Source organism: Chaetodon auriga, chromosome 15, assembly GCF_051107435.1.
Source record: "Chaetodon auriga isolate fChaAug3 chromosome 15, fChaAug3.hap1, whole genome shotgun sequence".
Classification (NCBI taxonomy): domain Eukaryota; kingdom Metazoa; phylum Chordata; class Actinopteri; order Chaetodontiformes; family Chaetodontidae; genus Chaetodon; species Chaetodon auriga.
The window spans coordinates 18,241,103-18,265,629 of NC_135088.1; the positions used below are offsets into that span (position 1 = coordinate 18,241,103).

The following is a 24,527-nucleotide window of genomic DNA, read 5'->3' on the forward strand; positions in this document are numbered from 1 at the left end:
TTCCTTCATCAAACAATTTAATGATGAATAAGAACAAAGAACTACATCCAACACAGAGTCACTGAGCTTCTCTTTAGGGCCACGAGCCCTGGACAGTACAGGCTTTTACAGGCTCCTGGCTCGGTGGTACATGAGAACGGGTGTAATTTAGTGAGAAGGTGTAATTGAGTGTCTTGTCCTGTGTAATGAAGCCCTTGTATCATTAGGGTGGGCACTGTGTCCTTTTCTGCCCTGCTCTGTGTCAGCTGTGTCCTGCTCCTTGTGATCTGTACTATTAATGGCCTGAGCGATGTTTCAAACATTCATGTGGTCTAATGAGGAAATGTGCTCATGACCCACTAAATCCAGTGCCACTGACCGTCCGTCACGCATCACATCAAGTAAGAGCAAAATACAAGTCCAATCTTAGCCATTTAAAAAGTATCCACCAGAAGTATCCAGAAGCCACCTAATGGTACAGTAAACTCATTGTACGGACTGCGATACTGTAGCCCCCTGCTAACAATACAGAAGCTAAAGAGATAGAATTGAAGGGTCATCAGGCCACATGAGTGGTGTATGAGCATCAGCATGTGTGTGGCTGTAAACAGAATTGAGCTTTATTATGCAAAGTCCGCTAGAAAATCATCTATGGTTTAAAATACTGTGTGCAGTGAAAAGATTATCAAAATATCCAGTGACATTAGCACAATGCAGCATGTGACAATCACAAGCCTACTCTCCTGTACATGCCACCTAACATACTCTGTCAAAAGAAAGAAAAAAAGAAATCAAGTAAATGATTTCAACATGAGACTTCCAAGGACATGCTGCTCAAGTCAAGGAACAGAAGTAAACAGAATAAAGCTCAACAGTTTTCTACCACCATGCCGGTTCTCTGCACAGTCAAGCCTGCCTGTGCCACCTGTGAACCAAATACAAATCACTGCTGAATTAAAAAGGAGTTCTAAACAAATAAACAAACAAAAAAAATCACTGCACTGCATTTGTGGTTAATTCAGTGTTTTTCATAACTAGATATGTGGAACAAGTACTATGAAAGGATACAAAGCACCCACGCACAATGAAGCTGTCGTCATAAAGCAATGATTATGAATGCTGGGGAAACCGAAAAGTTTGATCAAGACCACAGAAGAACATACACGCTGTGTTCAGTTTCAGCCACAGACTGTCTTTGGTTGGTAATGATGGCATATGAATAGCTGTTTAGAGCAGCACTGTTTACAGATGAAATACAGTCATACCCAGAGGGGAGCTGTTCTGCAACCTGGCTGAGGATCAGATAAAATAAAGATGCTAAGAAATCCACTCACCCACCAATGTTGTCCTTATTTGTGCAAAAAAAGGATGGCAGTTGTTCAGACTAGAGAGGTTTAGAACTCTTAAAGCCACTTCAAACACTACTGAGTGTGGTGACTGGCCTATTGTGAACGGATGTTAAAATCAATGGGGAGTTTAAGATATATTTGAATAACATAGTGGATTTTGAGTATATAAATGGCTCCGCAATTCAAACTGATCTCAATCTGCGGTAAAAGGTCTCATTCTGGCAGTTCGACCATCATTTCAGGGGGAACTGGCTGATAAGTATTCATGCTGTTGGAATAGCAATGGAAAGGTTATTAAACCTCCTGTATAATTTATTGTGTTTGCACTTCGTACCAGTCCCACTGTCAGTACTAACAGATCTCACTGCAGTTGATGCTGACAGAGCTCAAACTAATGAGCACTGTGGTCACAAGCATTTACGGAATAATTACAACACTCAAAAGACACACCAGCATCTATTTAAAAGTAATGTTTATTTTGCACCGACCAAAAAATCTTGGTGCAAAAGATAAATTCCCAGTTATGACATCAGTGACAGTGCATCTCAGTAAAATAGTAATGTTCAAAAAAAAAAAAGAGAAAGAGAGGGATGTCATTTACTACAACAAAAAGAATATCAACACCAATAAAAGTACAGTTTCTTAAGAAAAAATTTCAATGTTCAAACACAACAAACCAGTTACCGTTCAAAAGACAAAGGCGGCAAACAACAAGAAAATAATACAGTAACTTGCAATAATGCTTCATCTGGTACAGAAATATCAGTATAACCAACCTCCCAGCGCCACTCATGCTCTCACACACCCACATCCACATACGCAAACACACACAGTGCTGGTACACAACAATGTCATCATCAATCCCATTACCACAGCATTAAAATCAATTACATGTAATAAATATTAGTGAAAGCACCTTTAAAGCTGAAATGTGTTCAATTGATCAACTGACTGTGCAACAAGTAAAAAAAAAAAAGAAAACGGCCAATAAAAACATAATTACATCAGGAAACGAATATACCATTAAAACAAATGTTTCATCATTCATATTTTTTTTTTTTGCTCTAAATCAAGGATGAGTATGTACACACCAGGTCTCGCTGGTTGGTCTCACAAGAACCATATTAAAATCATTATTATGTGTCTCATTCTGTGACATAATTTGAATTGCAAAGCCATATGATGTATTAAAACCACGTGTAAAAAGATATATCTGGGTGACCCTTACAGCCCAGCTTAATTGAGGGGTAATGATATTTCACTGAATCAGACTGTATTTGTGATAGCCGCATGTAGTACTGGTCTGGTAGGGCAGCAGAAAATTATAACACCCTTTTAAAATTCACAAGCCAGAGGCGACGCTCACACAAAATCACCAAAATGGATTTTGCTCCAATATTCGTGCCAACACTCAACCGCACTTAGTGGCATAAAAACATTCTTGTTGATGCTTCCTTAGTGAGCCCGAAATACCAAAAATATAGAAAAAGTTCTGACAGTTAATCATCACAGCAAGTTAGCATGCTAGAGATTTCCAGACCGGCACAATAATGCGAGTAATTTACAGCAAGTGTGACAAGATAATCACACTGTAATTCATGACTGCTTCTCCATCGCTCTTTACAGGTGCTACTGTACGCTCACGTCGTGTCCAATGGAATCTGTGGAGCTGGTAGTGTGTTGGAGGCTCGACGGCTTTGCTATCTTTCCAACAGAGAAAATTTTGTCTTCCTCTGATTAAACATACCACAAGCATTTCTCCCTGCACTCAGTCCTTCCAGTAACTAGCTTTTTTTTTTCTTTTTCTTTTTCTTTTTTTTCTTTTTTTTTTTTTTTTTACATCTGATCATTTACATTCTCTGCATATAGTGCAAACACCTCGATTTCTGCTCAACCTGCACAACTGAGAAACGACAACAACAACAACAAAAAAAGTAGGCTTCCACTAAACTGCTCTCTTTACAGAGCAGAGTGCCTACACGTGTCACAGCACTCGTGGCCAAACCTTTGCTGTTTCTTTGCCAATCATTATAGGTGTGGCAGGGTTCAAAATAACTCGATACAGTCAAAGAGTTAAGCCTGCTAATTTCCAGAAGGACTATTCATTTGCTATTCGCAAATTTGTGTGTATTCACAACGGCTCAATTGATATATTCACTGCTTTGCTGTATATATGGCTTCTGCTCATTTATGGCTCCTTTTTCCCTTTATCCCTACATAGCCAGGCACTGTTTGTTACCCACAGTGAACATAGGTAAATATCTCATTTTTAATTTTTAGTGTGTCATATCACCATATTATGGTGGTAGAATACTGAATAAGTAAGTATTTTTCTCAAGGCCACAGATTTCTGTACATCTTAAAGATGCCGAGCTAGACCTCAATCAACTTCTCTTCCAGCCACTCAAGGAAAATACATGTTTGGTTTGGGGAGAATATGGCATGATGAATGAGGCTGCTTTGCTGTTAAAAACTGGAATTCAATTTTTGTATTGAAAACTTTGCGCGAGTTTGTTTTTTCCACCAGTTTTCCCTGCTGTTTTAGGCTAGCTCTGCTTTGGGGTCACTGTTTGCTTTGGCTGCGCTTTGGATGCTGTTGCAGAGGCGGAGGAGGAAGTGGAGGAAGAGGAGGAGGAAGAGGATGAACTCCAACGGGTCTCTACACCTGTGCTTGTCATCTTCAGCTTCCGTCGTTTTGCGAGGGGGGCGTTGTCGACACTTTTCAGGAAGAAGCCTTCTCTTTTACCACGGTTGAAAGCCTGAGGGAGGAAAATAAAAGACAAGGAAAGGATGAAAAACATATACGACATACAGATGAAACAAAAGATTAAACATATTAAGCACATTTCCTATAGAGGTGTTCAATGCTATTACCTTGTAGGTGGCATTGACATAGGTGCGGACCGTAGGCCCACTCGACTCAAGCACATCTGGGGTGCACAAAGGAGTGGTGGACATGGAGGCTCCACCCTGCAGCCAGCTGTTCTCTTTAAGATCAGAGAGTTTGAGACGCCTCTCTGGATCCACTGTCAGTAGGCCTTAAATCACACAGGGAGGGGTTAAAACAGACAGAGAAGCACAAAGACAAGAGAACAAGGCATAAGAGATGCAGACAAAAAACATTCTTTGACTGCTAAATGGAAAGTCCTGAAAGCATCACATCACAGTTATGTTATGTGGCCCTATTAGCTAAACCAAACAGCAAATACGTCACTAAAAACCTTTAACAAGTTCCTTGGCATCCTCTGATACGCCCTTCCAGGCCTCCCCATCCAATGAGAAATCGCCCTCTTTTATCTTTTGCATGATGTCAGCCGCAAATGATGAGGTCATCCCACGCTGCTCACTCTGAAATGGCACCTGACCTGACAGCATGGTGTACTGATGAAAACACACACACACGCAGGCATTAGTACTTCATTCAGCCTTACTGACGTGACAGAATTAAGAGTTTAAGGTGAAATTACCAGGATGACCCCGAGACTCCACAGGTCACAGGCTTTGTCGTATCCTGCACTCTCAAAAAGTTCAGGTGCAGCATACTGCAGCGTGAAGCAGGGAGTCTGCAGGGGGGCGCTGCCTGCAGGGCACAGGCGGGCAAATCCAAAATCTATTACTTTCAGCACTGAGTCCTCCCCCTCATCTGTAAACAGCACGTTCTGAAAAGTAAACAATTAAAGTCCATTATCACTTCTTTTTTCAAGAGAAGTAAACACTACAAAATGGTACGTTCCTAAACTTTGAAATATGCTTTGGATCGTGTCCGTATGTGGTGTAAAGGTGGGAGTAGAGGACAAACAGATGGGAATCTCGTACATATGAGGCACCACAAACTTGGCTCTTGATATTTTAGTGAAAATTACATTAGATGCTGGCGGACAAGAGCTATTTCCACATCACTCATCTCACCATGATTCATTATTTGGGGAGTCAGTCAACGAGCGCAAACTCAATACTTAAGAAGAAATGCACAGAGATGGCGGACAGTAAATGTGTTTAGATTGGCATCAAAAATAAAAGTTTGTGCAATTAAGACTGGCGTCTCCGTAAAACACTGTGCAGAACTAAAAGTTAATGGCTGGTTCTTACCACTATCTGTCATTCACAGCTGTTTTATACTACATGAAAGCCTTCCCCTTCAGTTAATTAAATCCCACAGCCATCTGAGACGGCCGAAAATGTGCGTGATAAATCTGCAGTGTTCATTTTAAAAAGTGCTGCGCTGCAGTAAAGAGGCATTATCCACTGTTGTCCACTGTTTACCTCTATTAAATCATGTGCAAACGAAGCTGCAAAAGTAACCACGCTAACATTCCCACGCATCATACTGGTCGGTTGTAGCTCTGTATGCAGACAGTTTCTGGCAGACGTCTTCGGGGTGCACAGGACACACGCAGTTCACAGTGGAAAAATACTGAGACAATTAGACCTTCGCTCTGTTCTCATTCCCACTAATTCTCTTCCTCAAAACACTCCTCAGGCCAATAACATGCCATGGCTTTCTTTCTAATTTATAACTTCTCTGGCAATTTTTAATCATTGAAATGCATTTTTAATAAGATGTGATACAGCAGAATTATGGTTGTAATAACGTTGGACTGATGTTTTCATATGAACAGAATCGCACATGCACGCGTGTGTGTCATTAGAGTCATCACGTGGCTTGTTTTTGTTCTTTCTAAATGAGATACCGTGCATATTTTCAGGAATGAATCAACTGATCAAAACACAGCCTACCTCTGGTTTGAGGTCTCTGTGCACAACTCCAGCCTCGTGCATGAAGCTGACAGCTGAGACCAGGCTCTGTAACAGCTGACTGGCCTCCGCCTCACCAAAGAGTTTCTTCCTCTTGATCCTTTCCAGCAACTCCCCACCTCGCAGAAGCTCCAGCACTAAATACGTGTGGTACTGACAGAGAGGGACATGTGCAAAGAGAAGACTTTACACGACGATTATGTTGTTGCACATTCCTTAATATGCAATGATTGACAGTGCACACAGCTGGTTCACTATTTGTATTGTTAATGGTATGTCAGCAATTGTACACGTCATCCTCTGTGGGTTTCCTCCACCGTACCTGATCAGTATAGACTTCATGCAGCTTGACGATGTTTGGGTGAGCCTCACATTGCCTCAAAGCAGCAATCTCCCTCTGAGTGTTTGCCTCCATTCTAACAGTCAAAAAAGAAAGACTCAATGTTCACAGGGGCATTGTGAGACTTACATCATCAGGCGGTACAGTGATGCTGTAAAGCACGGAGCCAAAGCTATTACTACGACGGTGTAGCAGTCACATCTCCACTCACCTGCGGCTGATGATCTTGACAGCGTACTCCTCGTTACTTTGCTTGTGTCGGCATTTCCTGCACACAGAGAAACTGCCCTCACCTAGAGGTGGCCCATGAAGACACAGCTCATAGTGTTGGAAAAACTGGGACTCCTGAACAAAGAAGGGATGGTATGAGTCAGACAGAGCTGTTAGAGGAGATGTGTTGTGTTTGTTTTATTTTTCCCTGTGCAACAGGATGTGGCCTCCTGCATTGTAACAACAATCTAACTTTGGTGTGCATTGACCAACGTGTGATACAACCCTAAAAAGTCAATATTTATGTCCCTGAGAAGGGTTTGCTACAGAGAAACATGCTTGGATTTATATATAGAGATATAATTCTATTCTCTATGATGAACATCAGCTAGACAAGCTGACATGAGATTTTCCATCCCTACACAGATACTATAATACTGTTTAACGCCATCAGAAGAGAGTCTCCTGATAATTGTGATATTTCTTGAGCATTGCTGAGGCCTTGACAAAATATGACAAAAAGTACTGTGATATAAGGTGAGCAAACTTTGGTTAATAAACTAGGCTACGCAAACTAGTTTCTCTTCCTCTCGTCCTTCCTGTCTGTCCTAATTAAAAACACTGCTGAGCCTTTTTTTAGATGATCTGTCTAGATAACAGAAAGGCTTCAAACAAAGATGTGCTGCTTTTGCAAAACTGCCTCTCTACCATAAGGTACAGAAGAATTAATGCCCCAATAATTTTAAAACTTAACCAAAAATGGCTTTATAGGCCAAGACCCGTACCTCTAACATTGCACTGCGTTGGACAGATGCTGAACCTGGTCGATCAGCACCAACCTGGGATTCTGCAAAGTCTCCCATGACCGCGTTTTTATTGAACAGGATGGAGGGAGCAATAAAGGAGTAACCCTAAAGGAGAGAAAGAGAAAGAGAGAGAGAGAGAGAGAGAGAGAGAGAGAGAGAGAGAGAGAGAGAGAGAGAGAGAGAGCAAGCTAGCTAAAATCACACATTTCAAAAAACATGAATCTACACTAAACAACTGTATTAACAGAAAAGGCATTAAATGATGTCATTTATGATGAGGCTTGTTGAGACTTGAGTTGAGACAACAAGGACTAACCTGGAACAGGCGACCAGTGCTTGGCGGCGTGCTTGCTGGAGAGTAGACAGGGTCCATCCCGGTGAACTCCTCAGCGAAGTTCCCCACATCAAGCTCACTCTTCAGCTCTGGCTTGAAAGGACTTGGCACCTTCTTCTGTGCGAGGTCAGCCCAGTTCAGGCCCTGTTAGGAAACAAAGAGCAGATGCGAAACGTTATGGATGAATGAGAGGAGGGCACAGGCAAAGAGAGGTATTCCAGTGACTGGCAGTTGCGGTAGGCAGGACCTTGAAGAAGGGATGTGCTTTGATGTCTTCAGACCCTCGTGGTCCTGAGCCCAGCCTCCTGTGGGGATCTTTCACCAACAACTTCCTCAGCAGGTCCTGAGCAGTGGACCCAATCATAGAGGGGAATGGTGGATCACAGCGCAAAATACGCCTGACAGGACAGGGGTGGAAAAGAGGGTCAGGGAAACAAAATAACGCCCATTTTGTTAGCATAACACCGTGATGACATACTGTCACATGTTAAATTATGAAATTTCAAGTTGTGCTACATAGATGGTTGAGGAAAAGGTACCCCCAACACAATAGCTGAGATAGTTTTTATGACTTTAGAATAAGGAGGGTTGGTTTAAGATTTGAGTACATGTTTAAAGGTAGAGGTGGAGTCAGCAACACTCACTTTGACACCTCACTCTGGGAGTTTCTCTCTCCCTCCAGGGTAAAAGGAGATGCCCCTGTCAGAAGCTCAAACATCAGGATCCCAAGGCTCCACCAATCTACCGACTGAAAGAGAAGACAGGTTCAGAAGAATTACATAAAAGGAAAAGACCACACAGTGTTGAAAGAAGATGTGATTTCTACGCCTCTTCTTACATGCTCTGCACAGGGGCCACAGTTACCCAAAGTCACAAGACTACTACAAGACACTACTACAACTAAATGTTGAAGTCACTATCCAACTCCCTGCCACCCTGCATTGGAATGGAAGAAGTAGATCATCTGAATAATTACAGCACAGATCCTCACATGTGACCAAATCTACCAAAATGATATGAACACTGAACATCAGTGCTTGTTGCCTTACTGTCCTATATTTACCTTGCCATGCCCGGCTTTCCCTCTGATGATTTCAGGTGCCATGTACTCAATGGTGCCACAGAAAGAGTAGGTCCTTTCCTTCTGTAACAAGGAGAAAGGGAAGATAAAGTATAACAGTAAAAACAAACCTTAAATGAACGAAATATTGTTATGATGTCAATAACAGATAACACTCATTCCACGTATCACTGTCCACATGCACATGCATTCCTATGTTTGGATTTTGTGTATCGTGTTTATGTACCTCTTCCTCCAGAAACTCCTTGCTGAGTCCAAAATCTGTCAATACCACATGGCCTTCACTGTCAAGTAGAATGTTTTCCAATTTGATGTCTCGGTACACGATCCCAAGCTGTACAAAAACACAGTGAAAAGTCACCAGCTGCATTCATTTAAAGTGTCGCAATTTGTGGAAAATGACGGCATGTAGTATACATAGAACAACATGGTCTATTATCTACTGGTTATTTTCATCATCACAGCATTTTTCAGTCCCATTCAGTAGTTACAATGCTGGAACTGTCAACGTAAACAACTGCGAAGACAGCAACACAAACTGAAGCACAAACCCTTAATTGCAACGGCACCTCAGGAAAAGAGAATAGCAGTCGCCAAAGAAGCTGTTGCTGAAAGGGTTTTATTTATACTATTCAAGGGAACAACTCATAAAAGTCAACATTACGGTTTTCAACCAGTTTGGAAAATTTGTGTGAATGGTGATTTTTCCACAAGCTGAAAGTATCTACAAAGTTTTTCAAAGTAAATATTTAGATTTATTTAAATTATGTATCATGAATCTATTGTGCCAAAGTTACAGACTGCTGCAAATTAATAAAAAGATCTGAAGTGTAAACAACTTTGAAAACAGACACATTGTACCTTCTTTCCACAGAGTGTTTTGTGCACATCCTTCAAAAAGAATAAGGATCTTTTAATGCCAGTGGCTTTAAGGGCTGGTTTTAGTGGCTGTGTTGTTGTGAAATCAGGTAACCATTAGGTAACATAATAACAATAACAATGATTTTGTAATACCATCATTACTGCAATAAATGCTTTAGCATATTAGAAGGTGAGTAGAGACTATGCACATACTCATAGAACTGGAGTTACATCCACTACCTACAATTTTCCTTACTATGACACCGACATGAAGATGTGGAAGGTTACATTACGAGCACTGCACACCTATAACTCTGCTGCTGGCTACAAGAACCAACACAAAGCCTTCATCTACACCCACCATCCAAGGAAGTGGAGACCCATTGGGTTAACTTAATGGTAATGTCCCCACAACAACAACGGCAACTGGAAAACTCAGAGGCTATGTGTGTATATGTGTGTGTGTGTGTGTGCGTGTGTGTGTGTGTGGTAATCATTTTACTTTAGACTGCTTTGAAGCTCAGGGATCATTGATATCAACTTCAAACTTAGATTATGTGATGAGTGCCATTTATGCTGCTTTACTGTTTATTTTGCTGGTGAGCCTGTTGAATTTGTTGTTAGCATGTTCAGCGGCTAATGTGGCTGGAAACATCTATTGTAGATCCACCACTGGAGCAATGTATTTAATACTGAAGGACAGTCGAGAGAAAATGTGAACGTTAAGCCTCATTTGAAGCCAATTAAATAACCAGACTAGCAGATTGGATGTGGGAGACTATTTTCTCACATTCTTTCGTGTAGTCTCATCCAGCCAGACTTTAATGTTAATGCCACACTTAATGCTGCAACACAAGTTCAGCTGGTTTCGCTGGTACAGGAAAGTCTTCTCTGCTGTGTGCCACACTGATATGTGTCTGTTGCTGGCATACGTAAATGTACTTGGTATACACACCTTGAAGTAAACTGACTGTTATACTTCTATAATACACTTTGGGTATTTTAAAAAGTAATTTTAGCTTTGGTTGTGTGCAGGCCAACAGTCAGCGTGGAGTGAAAAAGATGAGGAACACTTTGCCCGAAATGCAATTTCGGAACATTGGATGCTTCCCCTACAGGCTAAATCATTGTCAAACGATAGCCAGTGGGTCAGCCACAACAGTAAACAAGGTGATATGTTGGTGCAGTGTCTCTGTAAGTTTGCTTTGTCTTTCTTCTGCCCCCAAGTATCCAAAAATCAATAACAGCTGCTTGAAGTTATAGAGCTGGAGGGAGTGATACGCACCTTGTGCAGGTGCTCCAGAGCCAGGATTATTTCCCCAATATATATCCGCACCGCCTCCTCAGGAAAGTGATCCCGCTGGTACAGATGAGTGAACATCTCCCCACCGCTCACATAGTCTGTACTCACACACACAGACAAACACACAGGTACCTTGAATAGACATTATACAAAAAATACATAAACACATTATGCACAAAATGCCAATTAACATACATACAATAATGGACACAAACATAAACAGAACATCTATTCAGCAGCTCACACAAGAGTTGGTCACATTTGGCTGTAGTGTCGCATCACTCACCCAGGATGAGATGCAGTTTGCTCTGCGTCTGAAAAGCATAGTGGAGCGTGACCAGGAAGGGCGATTGGCGGATGTGCTCCAGCACCTGCCTCTCAGTGCGAGTATGTTCTGTTGTCTTTGCCTTTTGAACAATAGCTGCTTTCTTTAACACCTTGAGTAATAACCAACACACTTAAATTATATTTTGAATAATAGTGATGTTCCATCAGTCTCTTTAAGACAACACCAGATAAACTGACATCCTTAATAGAATTAATTCAAAGACCAGACAAAGCAAGTTACAGCAATGCATCCATTAATACAGCAGCCAAAAGCAACCTCATATACCAAATATTACATAATGTAAATATAATGAGAAGATTCTACTCTAATAGTTCAATGTCTTTTGAATGCTGGCTCAATCTCCACTTTGTGACATATCATCATATCATTAAAAGCAAAATCAGTAAAATATTTACCTAAAATATTTCAAAAGGTTTCCGGTCTTGAATTTAAAACACAGCTCAGTGATTAACATCTTTATCAAAAAAACTGTTTTGTGATCACATTTAGTTAAATATTTCAGACTAATAGTCTCACCTTCATAGCATACAGCTGGCCCACATCATGACCACTGTTCTTCCTGACCAAAAACACTTTTCCATAAGCTAGACGAAGACAAACAAATATTTCATCCAGTCATTCAAATTACATCTGGTACCAAAATGAAACTGAACTGTGCAAAAACATGCATGCACACCAAATTTAATCAGATGGTGTTTTGTTGATGAGAACAGCCTCTCTGATCTCCCACAGGTATTCATTATGGATGGGATCTAATAACAAGAGACATCTACAGCATATGGTCTACCTTCTAAGCACTCCAATATTACTCATGCTGATGATCTGCAACTCCCAAATCAGGATATGAATGTAAAGAAATATTTTACTACCGCATTTAAGTCCTCTGAGACACTTTCTCTCACAGGCCATGAAAATGAATAATAAACACTTTGTCCTCAAGATATTTAACCATGGCAGGAAAATACATTCTGTCTGCATAGGGTATAGCTCATACTGACATCTTACTCTAGTTTTTCTTCAGTTTTGACAACAATTGTATTTGTATTTAATATTTTGCATATTTCATGTAGACACTTGCCTCCAGTGCCCAAGACTTTGAGCAGCTCAAAGTTCTCCATGCCAACCTTCTCAGTGTGACCTGTGAGGTTAGCTAGTGGAAGAAATAACATACCACAATTAAACATTTGTGTATACACGCACCATTTCTGTACTCTGCAAAAACAGACATTTTTGTTTTACATGGACAGGTGGACGTGTTTCAAAAATACATTAGCATCTCTTAAAGTTTGCTGAAACCAGATTTTCATTGTGAACAAGCCAAATTACCCCAACTCATGCACCTTGTGTTGTACAAAGAAAACTGTAACAATATTTTTAGAGCTTTTTGCAAGTATACTAACATCAAAATACATGCATCTGATATAAACGTGTATTACATTGTTACTTTTGAAGATTTACCATTCAGCAGCTACTGTATCGCAACTTATGCTGCATGCCGATCCACTATAAACTAATAGGTTGTTGCACTTCAACCTAAGTCTACACCTTAATCAATGACAAAGTAAGTACAGTTATGCCTTTCTCTTGTCACAGCTGTTGAAAAACATGCAGTGACACCACTGATGAATGTAAACCAGATCTGCAACTAACCTGAAATTTTCACCTCACTGAGGACGCAGCAGCAGTTCTCTGCTTTATGTGATTCTGTGTGGATTTTCACCATGAATTATATTGTAGGACACATACAGAGTCCACAAACAAACTATAAGACAACAAAAGGTCCTTTTTTCAGTCAGGATTCCCTTCTGAAGCAGTGCATCTATACGCTGTTAACAAGCTTAGCACACAGGTGGGTAGTAAGATCCCTTCAAACACATTCTTTGAATATATACTGAAGAACATGACATCCATGATCTAGATACAACGTCAAAAAAATAGAAACACCTGTATGATGTTATGCAACACAATACAGTATTACAGTATTAAAACAGGTCTTTTTTTTATTGTTTTTAAATTGAGAATACAACTTTGTGTGTCGATTGAATTAAATTATACATTTTGGGGTTGTGCTGTATTGCACCACATTTTGCATCCATCTATGATCATTTTCAACTATGAAGGAATTAAACAACGCCTCTGACAAAGCTTTAATAATTCCAAATTAGACGTTTCACAAGCTTAAATTTATAACATGATGGAATTTATCATAACGTGCAAAGGTTTTATTCATCCTACGTAGTGTTTATAATATGCGTGATTACAAACGGTTTGTGGGACTTACCATTGGTGATCTGAAGCTTGACTGTACAGGCCTTTTCATTTGCTTTTGCATCGGAGTCATCGCTACTATCAGATGCGTCCCCAGGCATAACTTAAAGAAAAGAAGACTATAGCCTATACTGACAGTTAAAGATGAACTGGATAGCAAAATGTTTTAGTATGTTATACTACACGGTTAGCAATCACAAAAATCTATTGTAGCTGCATTATGACGAATACGACAATTATCGAAATGAGCGGACAGCTGTGTTTTCTAAACAATACTGTCCTGACGTTAATCCCCATGCGTTTGACATCCTGGTGTTTCGCATTGTTTATCTCGTGTGATTGGCCAAAATCAATCGGAAAACGCAGATGTGTAAATTCACAATTCAGATAAGACCTTCTTACTGGCTGCTCGCTTTAATTCACCACTAGAAGGAGAAAGAACATCAGTACTGATTTTGAGTAACTGTGTATATATTAGTTACAGCGAACTTTAAATGGCTAACGTTAGCATTAGCCGCTTAACAATAGTCATGATTCAAAAATTAGCAGACGTTACTTCTTAATAACATTAACGCTTGCTTTCGATAAGAAAAATAATCAAAATTACGCGTTGTTAGACAGTATGTTAACACCTACAACGCTAGACAGTTGGCACAACTGCTACAATAACAAGACGTTACCTAGCTAGCCGCAGTGCTAGTACATTTACAAAGTAGCAGCTAGCTAACGAATTGCTGCTGTTGCCCATCAAAGTTTGAACGTTAGCTAATGCTAATATTTAGTTAGCTATGTTCACTGGCCTCTTCACAAATCAGCTCTCAGACCATGTTGCAAAGACCAGTTTGTGTAGCTCCTTATCTTCTCTCTCTCCACTAGCGCCACGTTAATAATTCGCCCATTCTAAAATTTACACCCACTTTACATTTTTGGTCAGCGGCTAGCTAACTGCTAATTCCAGGATGCTTTCGACACAACCTGGGCGACGGTCAGTCACGTGACCGGTCGGGGTGGGCGGAGCATCAAGAACAGCGGCCACATATGACCCTGTTTCAAGAGTGGAAGTTGACGGGCCTTTCTACAAGTTTGTAGATTCCCAGGTGTTCATCTCTTCATCATATAAAACAAAATAACTTAACTGGAATGTCCTAAAGGTTTGAGAACAGTGGGTCTACGGCAATACATCCGTGGCCTTGAGTGGCACATCAGAGCTTTATTGGGCCCCAAAGTCCTCTGCACTTTTTAATTACTGTTAGATTTACAGCTGACATGCACACTCTTTGTGCCTCTGTGTGTACACTTATCATAGTTCGTGTTGCTATAGTGTAAATTATATTATAGACCTTTGTGACACAAGGCACACTTTCAACTTTGATGTCTGCAGTCTGAAGTGGTATCTATTTACCAATATACTACAAATGCCTAACAATGTGTTGAAGATGTTATTTTATTCTTCATGTGTCGAGCATATAAAAGTTGAAAAGCATGAATATTAACACATTTGTATGAAGAATTTCTCCATTTGACTTTTTACAGTGTGTGTACTGTGAGATGTTTAAGATCCTGGTATAAAATGTAGTCTACTTGTGCACTGACTCAATGTCAACATTTCTAGAACCCCCCAAAAAAAGCCACCACCGACCTTTAAAATACATTCAGATACTGTATATTTCACAGTACAACTGACTTCCATTAGTACATTACACTTACTGGGACAGTTTCCTGTACATGATGTGAGAGTTCCACGTTTGTTGTGTGCAGTTTATGATTATAATGACTTTGATGGTAAAAATGCCAACACCTCCCATTTCTGCTGTGTTGTGTCACAAGTTCTAGAAAGTTCCAGATGGAGCAACTCTGATGTGGAAAGAAAAACGGTGTCACAGTTCATTTCTAGCATATTCGAGTCCCTCTTGGAAACCATGGAGATTCTACGACAACGCGGTGACTTTGAGGTATCTGAAGCCACATGTGGCATAATGGTCAATAGCAATATTAACACTTAAATGTATCTCGGCTCTGAAAACAAATGCCGAGCAGTCTGCTGCTGTGGGAGGTTGGTACAATTTTCCCTAAGAATTGCCTCAGAGGACAAAACAGACAATAGGAAGTGATGACAGGTAGCAGTGGGCCTTCAGTACTCTGAGACAAGCAGACAAACATTAAAGATGCATCATTAAGTAATTGTGACCCCCTTTACTCAACCAATAGTTGTCGTCTTAGCAAGGTAAATCCACCCTTTTAACTATCACATTATTCCCATCATCTTGAAATATTCAAGCGAGGCAAGTTGTCCCATTTTGTACAGCAGCCCTCTAGTCTCAAGCTGGGAAGCCAAGATTTGAGATCAGCTTGAAGTATCTGCTTTGACTTCAATTATCAACACACCTCCTGCTGCCTGCACACAGTTTAAACCCAATTACCAAATCATGGCACTGTGTGAGGATTATTGTGTCAAGTCAACCCATGCTCTTGCTCACAGAGTGAATTTTCCACAGTTTTCTCAAGACTTTTACTGACAGTCTTTGCTGATACTTCAATTGGCGTCAAAGTGTTGAATGTTTGACTAGCACAGAAACAATAACCTGGCGGGCTTAACTGCTGTATGCACTTGTGTAACGAATCATGAGGGATCAATCTTAAGGCATTGAGTAGCATTCTTCCAGTTCCTGTTCCAATTTGTCTGGATCCATTGTCTCTCCACCACAATAAAGGAAACACTCAACACTTTCCTCAACCAGTACACCAGAGACAGCAGGGCTTAAAGACTAATTTCAAAGACTTTGGATCAGTACTACACTAATATCAAACATGTGCATGGCTAGTTGATAGGACAGATTCAGCTTTCTACCCGAGGTGTGAGAGAGGACCAAAAGAGAGGAAGCACTAAGGAAAACAGAGTGACAGATCAACTTTAAAGCACCATGTTCAGTCAAGCCTTAAATAGGACATGAGACTTGACAACAATGACCCGTTCAATTTGTGATCTACCTTACGATTTTGATTTGGATCGTAGAAATTCGATTTTGTTTCATTTCCTGAAGCCACGGGACGAGGAATATGTGAATTGCTTTCAGGTGGATTTCCCTTTGAAAACACTGAGCATGCTGGTGCACTGAACTGTGCTGTTTATTTTAAGATGTATTTAAGCATCTATACACGTGAATCCAGTTTTCAGATGGCATTTTCTGAAGTCCTGAAGTTCTGATGACACACAAGATGCTTTCTGAAATACAATGCAAAAGTTGTGAAACTGATTTTAAAAAACATAACATACACACAAAGTCTCAGTGGCCAATATAATTTTGAATTTGAAGGCAAGAAAACAGGATGTAATATTTTGGAGGGATTTGCGCATTTGTTCCACTGTTGTCTTGGAGTTTCCTCACACATCTGGATATTGGTTGTCATCAACGAATAGCTATCAGTCCAACATCAATGAGTTTCTGAATCTTCTGAGCGATAACTGGATTTTTTAAGTGGCTGAGGATAAAACAGGAAAAAAAAAAAAAAAAACATTATCATTATCAACCATTAATATGCTTCATGCAGAGACAGAAAGTGGCACAAAAACATGGTAACTTACTCGCTAAGCGCCTGAGGGTCCTTCTGCATTTGCTCGAGGATCATGCGCATGGCTGGATCGCTCATAATCTGCTGCACCTCAGGATCAGCCATGGCCCTTTTCTTCACCTCCTCAGGACTGTCATTCCTCATGGCCTGACTCACCATACAGCGCTGCATGCCCTCTGTGGCTTCCTGAAGATGGAGAAGGCGAACGGTGAAAAAGTATTTGAAAATGTCACTTTTTCAGACTTTTTGATTAGTTTCATAGATTTGGTGCTCAGTAAAAAAGGTGACAAGATAATTGTACCTAGAACTTCAAGAAAAGACAATTCACACTGATTTTCACATGACTTTGGTGTCCGGTCAAAAAAAGTCCAGTAATGACCCATTATTTTAATAGGTAACTTAAGTACTTAACCTGTGATAGTTGAGTTCTACTGGACAATATCATGTAAATCCACTAGTCTATTTATACTCCTTCCCAAAAACATTTGGAATATACAGCATCTCAAGTGTTCAAGACCTCAAAACGTCAGATTTTCCCAGGCTGTTCTGAACCGTGTAGTGACCTGTAACATACCTTTGAGGAAGAGTCAAGCTCCAGAGCCTTCTGGTAAGCATCCATAGCTTTTGAATAATCTTTCATGGCCTCCAAGGCAGCACCTTTGCGTGTGTAGCCTTTGACTGTGGACAGATGTGTTCACGTTAGGAGTAAAATCCGAATATATCCTGAATATATACTTTAATTATAAAAAGTATAAAACATTACTCCTGAAATTCTTCAAGCAGAATGTGAATCAAATAGTGATAAATACAAAGTTTCCTACTCACTGAAGGTGGGCTCAAGTTTGATGCACTCTTCACAATCCTGACATAAAAAAAGATGATCATAAGGTCATTGTTAAAGTGCAAAAGAAGAGGCACTGTTGTCAGGTTACAATCTCATTAACTGGCTCACAGACATGCTTAAAGAAGATGCACTGTACCTTCAGGGCAAGCTGAAACTCCAACAGCTTTGTGTAGCAGGCAGCTCTGTTACTGAAGAGTTTGGCATCGTTGGGGTTTCTCTTGATGGCTTCGCTGTAATGTTTCATGGCTAAGGGGTAGTCACCTGTGAAAAGGAGAGAGTTCATCTTCAAACAAGTTCTTAAAAGAAGAATCAAATGACAATGACCGACCAAAAAGCACTGCAACTTTTACACCCACCTTTCTGGAAGGCGTCGTTGCCCTTGTTCTTCTCTTCCAGGGCTAAGTCAGGGTTGATGTAGGCTAGTTTCTCCTGCTCCTTCAATATCTTCTCTGCCTGCCGACCAGTTATAGTATCAAGATGTAAGTAGAGTTATGTTTTCATCCCTTGTCTGACGCAACTTTCCAAAATCAGTTTAAAAGGTTGTATAAATGAACACTGTCTAATGACGTGAGTTAGAATCATTAAGGAGAACCAGCTTGCACTGCACCTGTTGACACTTCTTCAAGACGTCAGGAGTACGATGCTCTGTCAAACTCTTGTTGAAATACTGAATTGCTTCTTTGTATTTCTCCTGCTTGAAGTATGAGTTGCCAATCCTAGCTAAGGCCCTATAAAAAGAGAACGATGAAGATAAATGTCATTACATGCAATGCAATGATCTGACATGGTTCTTGTTGTCTCAGTAGCTGAAGAAGCTCTTCACTGAAGAAAAGGACAGTTCAGTGATACAGATCCTTATGAAACAAACAACCTTCTACCTTTGTGCTCTCAAACAAAATTCTCAAGGTGAACAGACATAATTTGTGTCCCAATTCAACATCTTTGTTTCATTTTTGGGAAGTAATGGAGCAACACTGCCACCTAGTGGTTCTTGGACAACGCAATGATTCTTGTCAATGCTGCTTGGTGAAATGTGGTTTACCATCCAGACTAAATAAATTCTGTGGCCTCAACAGTTGTTAATCCACAATATACTGCCCTCTAACCTGAGTGTGTGTAGAGTAACTCAAGCAAGAAAAAAATAATGTATAATAATAATAATAATAATAATAATAATAATAATAAAAGACAAATACTTCTTATAGAACTCACTTTGCAATTTGTCTATAGTCCTCCCGGTTCTCTCTGCCAACATCAATGGCCTTCTCACACAGCTCTCGGCACTTCTCAAAATCTCCCTTCTCGAAGAACACAGCTAAAGGGATCACACAAAGGAGTACACATTGAACATTTTGTGTAACTTAAAAGTTCTGATCATGCCTGTTTTCAAATCTGGTTGAACTGAGTTGAACTGGTGTCCAAAAAATAAAAAATAAATTATGTCTACTGGGTCAGTATTTCAGTGCATTCCAACTTTCTGTGCGATTCACTAACTGTAAACTGTAAACCCACATCAATGACATTTGCATTTAAAAATAGTGTTGTTGATAATCAGATTTTTTCCCTCCTACGAGGATTTAGTTGTGGTAGACAGCCCAGTGGCAGAAACTCCAACCAATCACAAAGTCTGATCCAAGAATTGTTCTCGGTGGACAACCCAGATTCATTCTATAGATGAGAAATACTGAATTATCTGTTTCATTCAGGCTGATATTTGTTTTCCAACATATGAGAATATGTACCTGCTTGATTAGATATATAGGTCATGTTGGTCGGATCATGTTTGACTGCTTCCTCATAGTGTTTCAGCGCTGTTTCAAAGTCCTTATTCTTGTACGCAGAATTCCCAAGTTCTTTTTCCTTCAAAGCCTGTTAAAAATTGATATTAGTGGATTAAAAAACTCAGTGGGGGTTCACCAGAAGGGGCAAAGTGGCTGAAAACTCAAAAATGGAAAGCAGGATAAACTGATTTACCTTCCTCTTGTTTTCAGGAAGGTCTTCCTCTTTGGGAGGTGGTGGCTGAGTCTCTTTGGGTTTGGGGGGAGGAGGGGGAGTGGGCTCCTCCTCTTCCTCCATCTCAGAGAGATTCAGTCCCAGCAGCACAGAGAGGGTGGTCATCACTCTGGGATCCTGCAACTTCCTGCAAAACAGTCAGACCAACATATGCATTTCTAAACCACACTATTCAGGGCTACTGCATGTTTTCCAACTCAACTTGACATGTATTTTATTCCGATACACTTTAATTTGGTCCATTTTCACAATTTGAGAGTTTTAAATCAGAGAATGTTGTTGAAACTGACACATTTTTGAAAATGCACATACGTGCCGAGCTCCGACGGTTTGTTCCTGAGCTGCTCCAGCAGTTCTCTGTAGCTGGGATCTGACAGTAGCTCACGGGTCCGAGAATCATTCTCCAGCTTCTGATACAAGTTGGGAATGGCGAAGGGGTTCATCATTGATTTCTCTGGTGAAACAAAATTCCTGATTATTAGTGTACCACATACGGTCACAAAGAAGCACTCAGGGTGCCCACATATCTTGCACTGGTCTCGGATTAAATTCACCAGAGCATCCTCTCCTCTGTGACCTCCACTACTTGTGCATTGTCTAAATGAATCATAACACTCAAAACACAAGTGGGCTGCCTACTCTCCTTTTGAAAACCTGAGCACTCACTATGTGAGTCTACTTTAGTGATCCCGTCAGCAGCCATTTCTAAATCCTCTAACACGTAGGAGGGAAAAGTGAGTCATACAATATTCACATCATAATGCCACTTTTTCTGTAGAATAAAAGACATCACAAATTCAGCAGTTCCAACCTGCAAGTCGGGCCTCAATGTTCTGTAAACCCTCCTTTAGCTGCTGATTATTTGGCTCTTGCCGGAGTCCCTCATGGTAAGTTGCTTTCGCGTCCTCCAATCGGCCAAGAAATTCCAATGCTGCAGCTTTGCGGGAGTAGCCCTGGTTGATCAAAATTGAAAGATTGTAAATTAACTTCTCCATTTTAATTCCTACCTATCTCATAGACAGAACAATGACTGCAAAAATGATAACTCACCTTGCCCCAGTCCGGCTTGATCTTGATGGTCTGACAGGCATCCTGGAGAGCATTCTCATAGTTGCCTTTCTTGGCGTAGGCAGCGGAGCGGTTACTGAACAGGACATGGTTTGAAGGGTCAAGGGTCAAAGCTTCGGTGTAGCAACGTACTGCCTCATCAATATTTCCTGCACTCAGCGCCTTGTTGCCCTGGTCTTTCAGTGCTGAAACCTATGAGCCAGGAAGATACAATCAATTTAAGCAATAAGAGACAAATTCACAATACTCCCACTCTGACTTCTCTATCACAATCCCCAAACTAGTATCCCAATATAGATCTGACAACAGAGAAGACATCCTTCGCAGCTGCTCCTGGCAGAAGTGAAGAAAGAAACTGACAAGCACTCAGCTGTTCACGTCAGACAGGTGCAGCAGCGATGCAGAGAGATAATGTGTCTTTATTTTGTTAATGTACATTCACAGGCCTCCAGGTGTAATCTACTCTACAAGAGTGACAATATGACCTGGAAGGAAGAAGGTTCAAATCTGAAACGGTGACCCCACTTTTTAAAAGGTCTGTTTCAGGAAATAAACACTGTCTGTTGTTTAGACCAACACAGTGTTTGGTAGCTTAGGGTACTTTAAATTGAGAAACAGTCTGTGTGGCCTGCTCAGACTTGCAAAGGCAAAGCATAATGATGATACTACCAGAGAGGGTGGGAGAAAATGAAAAGTATGAGAGTGTACAGATTGTTGGTTGACTGTTGTGGTTTGACAAGTTATCACACTGCAACTGCACAGTATGCGCTAAATTCAAGTATAAACTGAGCTGAATAATGTCTTTAAGTGCAATAAAACTTTATTTTTCATTCATAAGTGTTTTTTTTAACAAAGTTTAGTTTTTGATTACCTGTGGACACTTTTTAATTAAAAAAATGCTATGTAAAGTGTAGATCTACTTAAGCAAATGGAGACAATAAAGACAATAACATTAGTGTTAAAAAAATGTTCCTTTATGTTCAGCAATTGTACCTCATTTGTTATTATTACTAAACGTATTTTATAAGATGCATAAAAACAAAAACATGATATCGGCATTATATATCAGCCATCAGTAGGCCTGCTCTCTAAATATTGGCATCAAACATTGAAAAACCCTCATCGGTCAAGCACTAGAAAGAAGCGCCACTCTGTTTTACAAAGAGCCTCTTGATCCCCTCAGGCTTCATTTGACAGTTAATGTGGCAACACTTCATGTGCATTGACGATTGTCCCCGACTAAGAACAAGGTGTGCTGACTGGCATGGCTTTCCCTCCACTGACGTAATCTGATCTGAACACCTTAAAATATTAGAAAAGCAAAAGGGCAAAACACAGCAATATTGCAATCCTCTGAGACACTGTAGGCTGGGATTTTGGTTAAAAAAATAAAATTATTAAACTTTGTCATTAAAGTTGAAGAAGTACAAACAAATGTAATGTTTCTAGTATAAGTCCTGTATATTTCTCAGTCATTTACCTAACCATCCAATAAGTTGCAACTAAATCAGTGACATTAGTCACAATTAGTTTATCCCAAAGCCATGTGAGCAGCTGCCTACTTGGAAAACCAGGGCTGTACTTAATAACATTATGAATACAGAATTAATCTCAGGACAACTCAAGGAAGAGATGAACAAGAGCGTTAATCTCAGTGAGTTCTGGTTGTTGTTGTTGATGATGATGGTGATGCTGCTGTTCTCTGGACAGGATCACTGATGCATCAGGAAATCCCAGCACACTTTAAAAGCCATTAGGAATGCACACATAATCCAGAATCACAAATGATTAGACCTACTGTCAAAGACAAAAACGGAGCCTGCCTTATTCCATGAGAGCCGGTCACTTAAGTGTCAGGGATGGAGACAATGTGGTTGTGGAAGAATCTTACTCCACTCTGATCAATTACAATCACCCAGAAAGTATTAGCTAACAACACGGTACAGCACTGAGGTGATAACCGTAAAACAGTGAGGCCATGGAAAAGCAGGAAACAAGATACAGGATTGACAATGTCTGTTCTATTTGCATAACTGAACAAATAACCATGTAACGTTAAACATATGAAATTCCAATAACGCCCTGCCCTCTTCTGACTTGTAAAAGTTCCTCAGCACGTATTACGTTTAGCGGCGCTGCCTGTTACGTTATGATGACTGGCACATAGAGGCATGATAACTTGTTCCTTGAAAACAGAGGTGTTATCTCAAAATTGAACGAATCGCTACAAATACTTAAAACTATCAAACTGCAGAAGATTCGAGAGGTCGCGGCAGTGGACGACAAAATGCGGCTGTAGCCATGACAGCGGCGCCGTGTGCATCGAGAATGATCCACCGGTCTGAGTGCGGATCACTGAGGACAACGCTGGGGCCGATCCAAAAATACTCCTGCAGCATGTGCTCCACGCTCACTGCCTGCCGCAGTTTGAGCTGTCGTTCTTCTGACACAACATATAAACAATGGATTTAGGACTTAATCGCTCTTTTCATTTGCCCACCACCCTATTAATGGTGGCCTTCACATTGTGAGCTAACGTTAGCTGTTGAACGGGTACTTGCTAACTCAGGAGTTAGCGTTACTTAGGGGTATCTTGCCGGTGATTTGCTGGGGGTTTACGAGCTGCTTCGTTATATTGAGGCACAGGCAAGGGCAAAATGATGGCAAATCTTACTGTGACATGTTCAGCGACTAAGCAGCTGTGACAATTTTAAGTCACATAACGTTACGTTAGCTTAACGGTTAGCTAACCTTGTGGTGAGCAATTGTAAATTAGCCTCAATTGTGGACAAATTGACAATCAGTTAACCTAGCTAAGTTTGCACTTTTGGAATACACTTTTGACACACTGCAGACCAGCGCTGTCAAAATATCTTGTGTTTGGGAACATCATCAAGCCATCAGACAACATCAATCAAACAGCTACAGCACATTACTACCGGATTGACGCTAAACTAACAAGCTAGCTAACGTTAGCTGTTTCATATTAGCAAACAGTGAAATAGCAGTGTAAAGAGGTGACTAACTACAATAACCTCCCATTTATTACCATAAATAGTCTTAAAATTGCATCAACTCTGAGAAAAACATAGATCTTTGTTAAATACGCAGGTCTGAAATAGTCATTGTGAAGATAGTTGCAGGACACTCACTTTCTCCATGGTGCAAGCATGAGGTTCCTTCCAGAAACTACTGCGGTGTGACGTTAGCGCCTCCCCCTGAACAACTAGCAGGATGCCAGGTTGAGTGATGAAAATCCGTAATCAACGATCGGGTTTACGTGAGTGCTAGGGGGCAATATATAGCCCAGTGACTGAAACTTCCAGAAGACGACAGAAAAACCAAGGATGTGTACAAGATGTATGTCACATGCTCTGTTGAATGTCCAGAGCTGACT

The 24,527-nt window shown here is 40.5% G+C and overlaps 2 protein-coding genes across 2 annotated transcripts; both read right to left on the reverse strand.

Annotated features, from left to right (window-relative positions):
• Positions 1–1,783: 1,783 nt before the first annotated feature.
• Positions 1,784–14,648, reverse strand: rps6ka4 (ribosomal protein S6 kinase, polypeptide 4). Its single transcript, XM_076750333.1, has 18 exons — positions 13,649–14,648; positions 12,446–12,517; positions 11,884–11,951; positions 11,305–11,455; positions 11,001–11,116; positions 9,081–9,188; positions 8,837–8,917; positions 8,418–8,521; positions 8,021–8,171; positions 7,756–7,917; positions 7,419–7,544; positions 6,635–6,768; positions 6,406–6,499; positions 6,066–6,236; positions 4,796–4,987; positions 4,550–4,709; positions 4,203–4,366; positions 1,784–4,087 (listed from the first exon to the last, which is right to left on the reverse strand). Exons 1-18 carry the CDS (start codon positions 13,734–13,736, stop codon positions 3,875–3,877), a joined length of 2,355 nt encoding a protein of 784 aa, XP_076606448.1. The 5' UTR covers positions 13,737–14,648; the 3' UTR covers positions 1,784–3,874.
• A 2,095-nt stretch (positions 14,649–16,743) lies between these two features.
• stip1 (stress-induced phosphoprotein 1) lies at positions 16,744–24,527 on the reverse strand. Its single transcript, XM_076750732.1, has 14 exons — positions 24,283–24,527; positions 21,113–21,322; positions 20,874–21,015; positions 20,375–20,516; positions 20,024–20,189; positions 19,792–19,918; positions 19,262–19,364; positions 18,657–18,777; positions 18,406–18,502; positions 18,186–18,310; positions 18,031–18,067; positions 17,780–17,883; positions 17,219–17,391; positions 16,744–17,115 (listed from the first exon to the last, which is right to left on the reverse strand). Exons 1-14 carry the CDS (start codon positions 24,289–24,291, stop codon positions 17,043–17,045), a joined length of 1,629 nt encoding a protein of 542 aa, XP_076606847.1. The 5' UTR covers positions 24,292–24,527; the 3' UTR covers positions 16,744–17,042.

What these genes read in the sequence shown, in the direction of transcription:
- stip1 (XM_076750732.1), bottom strand. An exon ending in AAACCGTCGGAGCTCGGCAC is followed by an intron (nt 20,190 to 20,374) that starts GTATGTGCATTT and finishes ACTGTTTTGCAG; the next exon opens with GAAGTTGCAGGATCCCAGAG. An exon ending in CAAACTTGAGCCCACCTTCA is followed by an intron (nt 17,884 to 18,030) that starts GTGAGTAGGAAA and finishes ATCTGTCCACAG; the next exon opens with TCAAAGGCTACACACGCAAA.
- rps6ka4 (XM_076750333.1), bottom strand. Translation starts at nt 13,736, where the DNA reads ATGCCTGGGGACGCATCTGATAGTAGCGATGACTCCGATGCAAAAGCA. An exon ending in CTCTGGAGCACCTGCACAAG is followed by an intron (nt 9,189 to 11,000) that starts GTGCGTATCACT and finishes GTTTTTGTACAG; the next exon opens with CTTGGGATCGTGTACCGAGA. An exon ending in ATGTCAATGCCACCTACAAG is followed by an intron (nt 4,088 to 4,202) that starts GTAATAGCATTG and finishes TTCCTCCCTCAG; the next exon opens with GCTTTCAACCGTGGTAAAAG.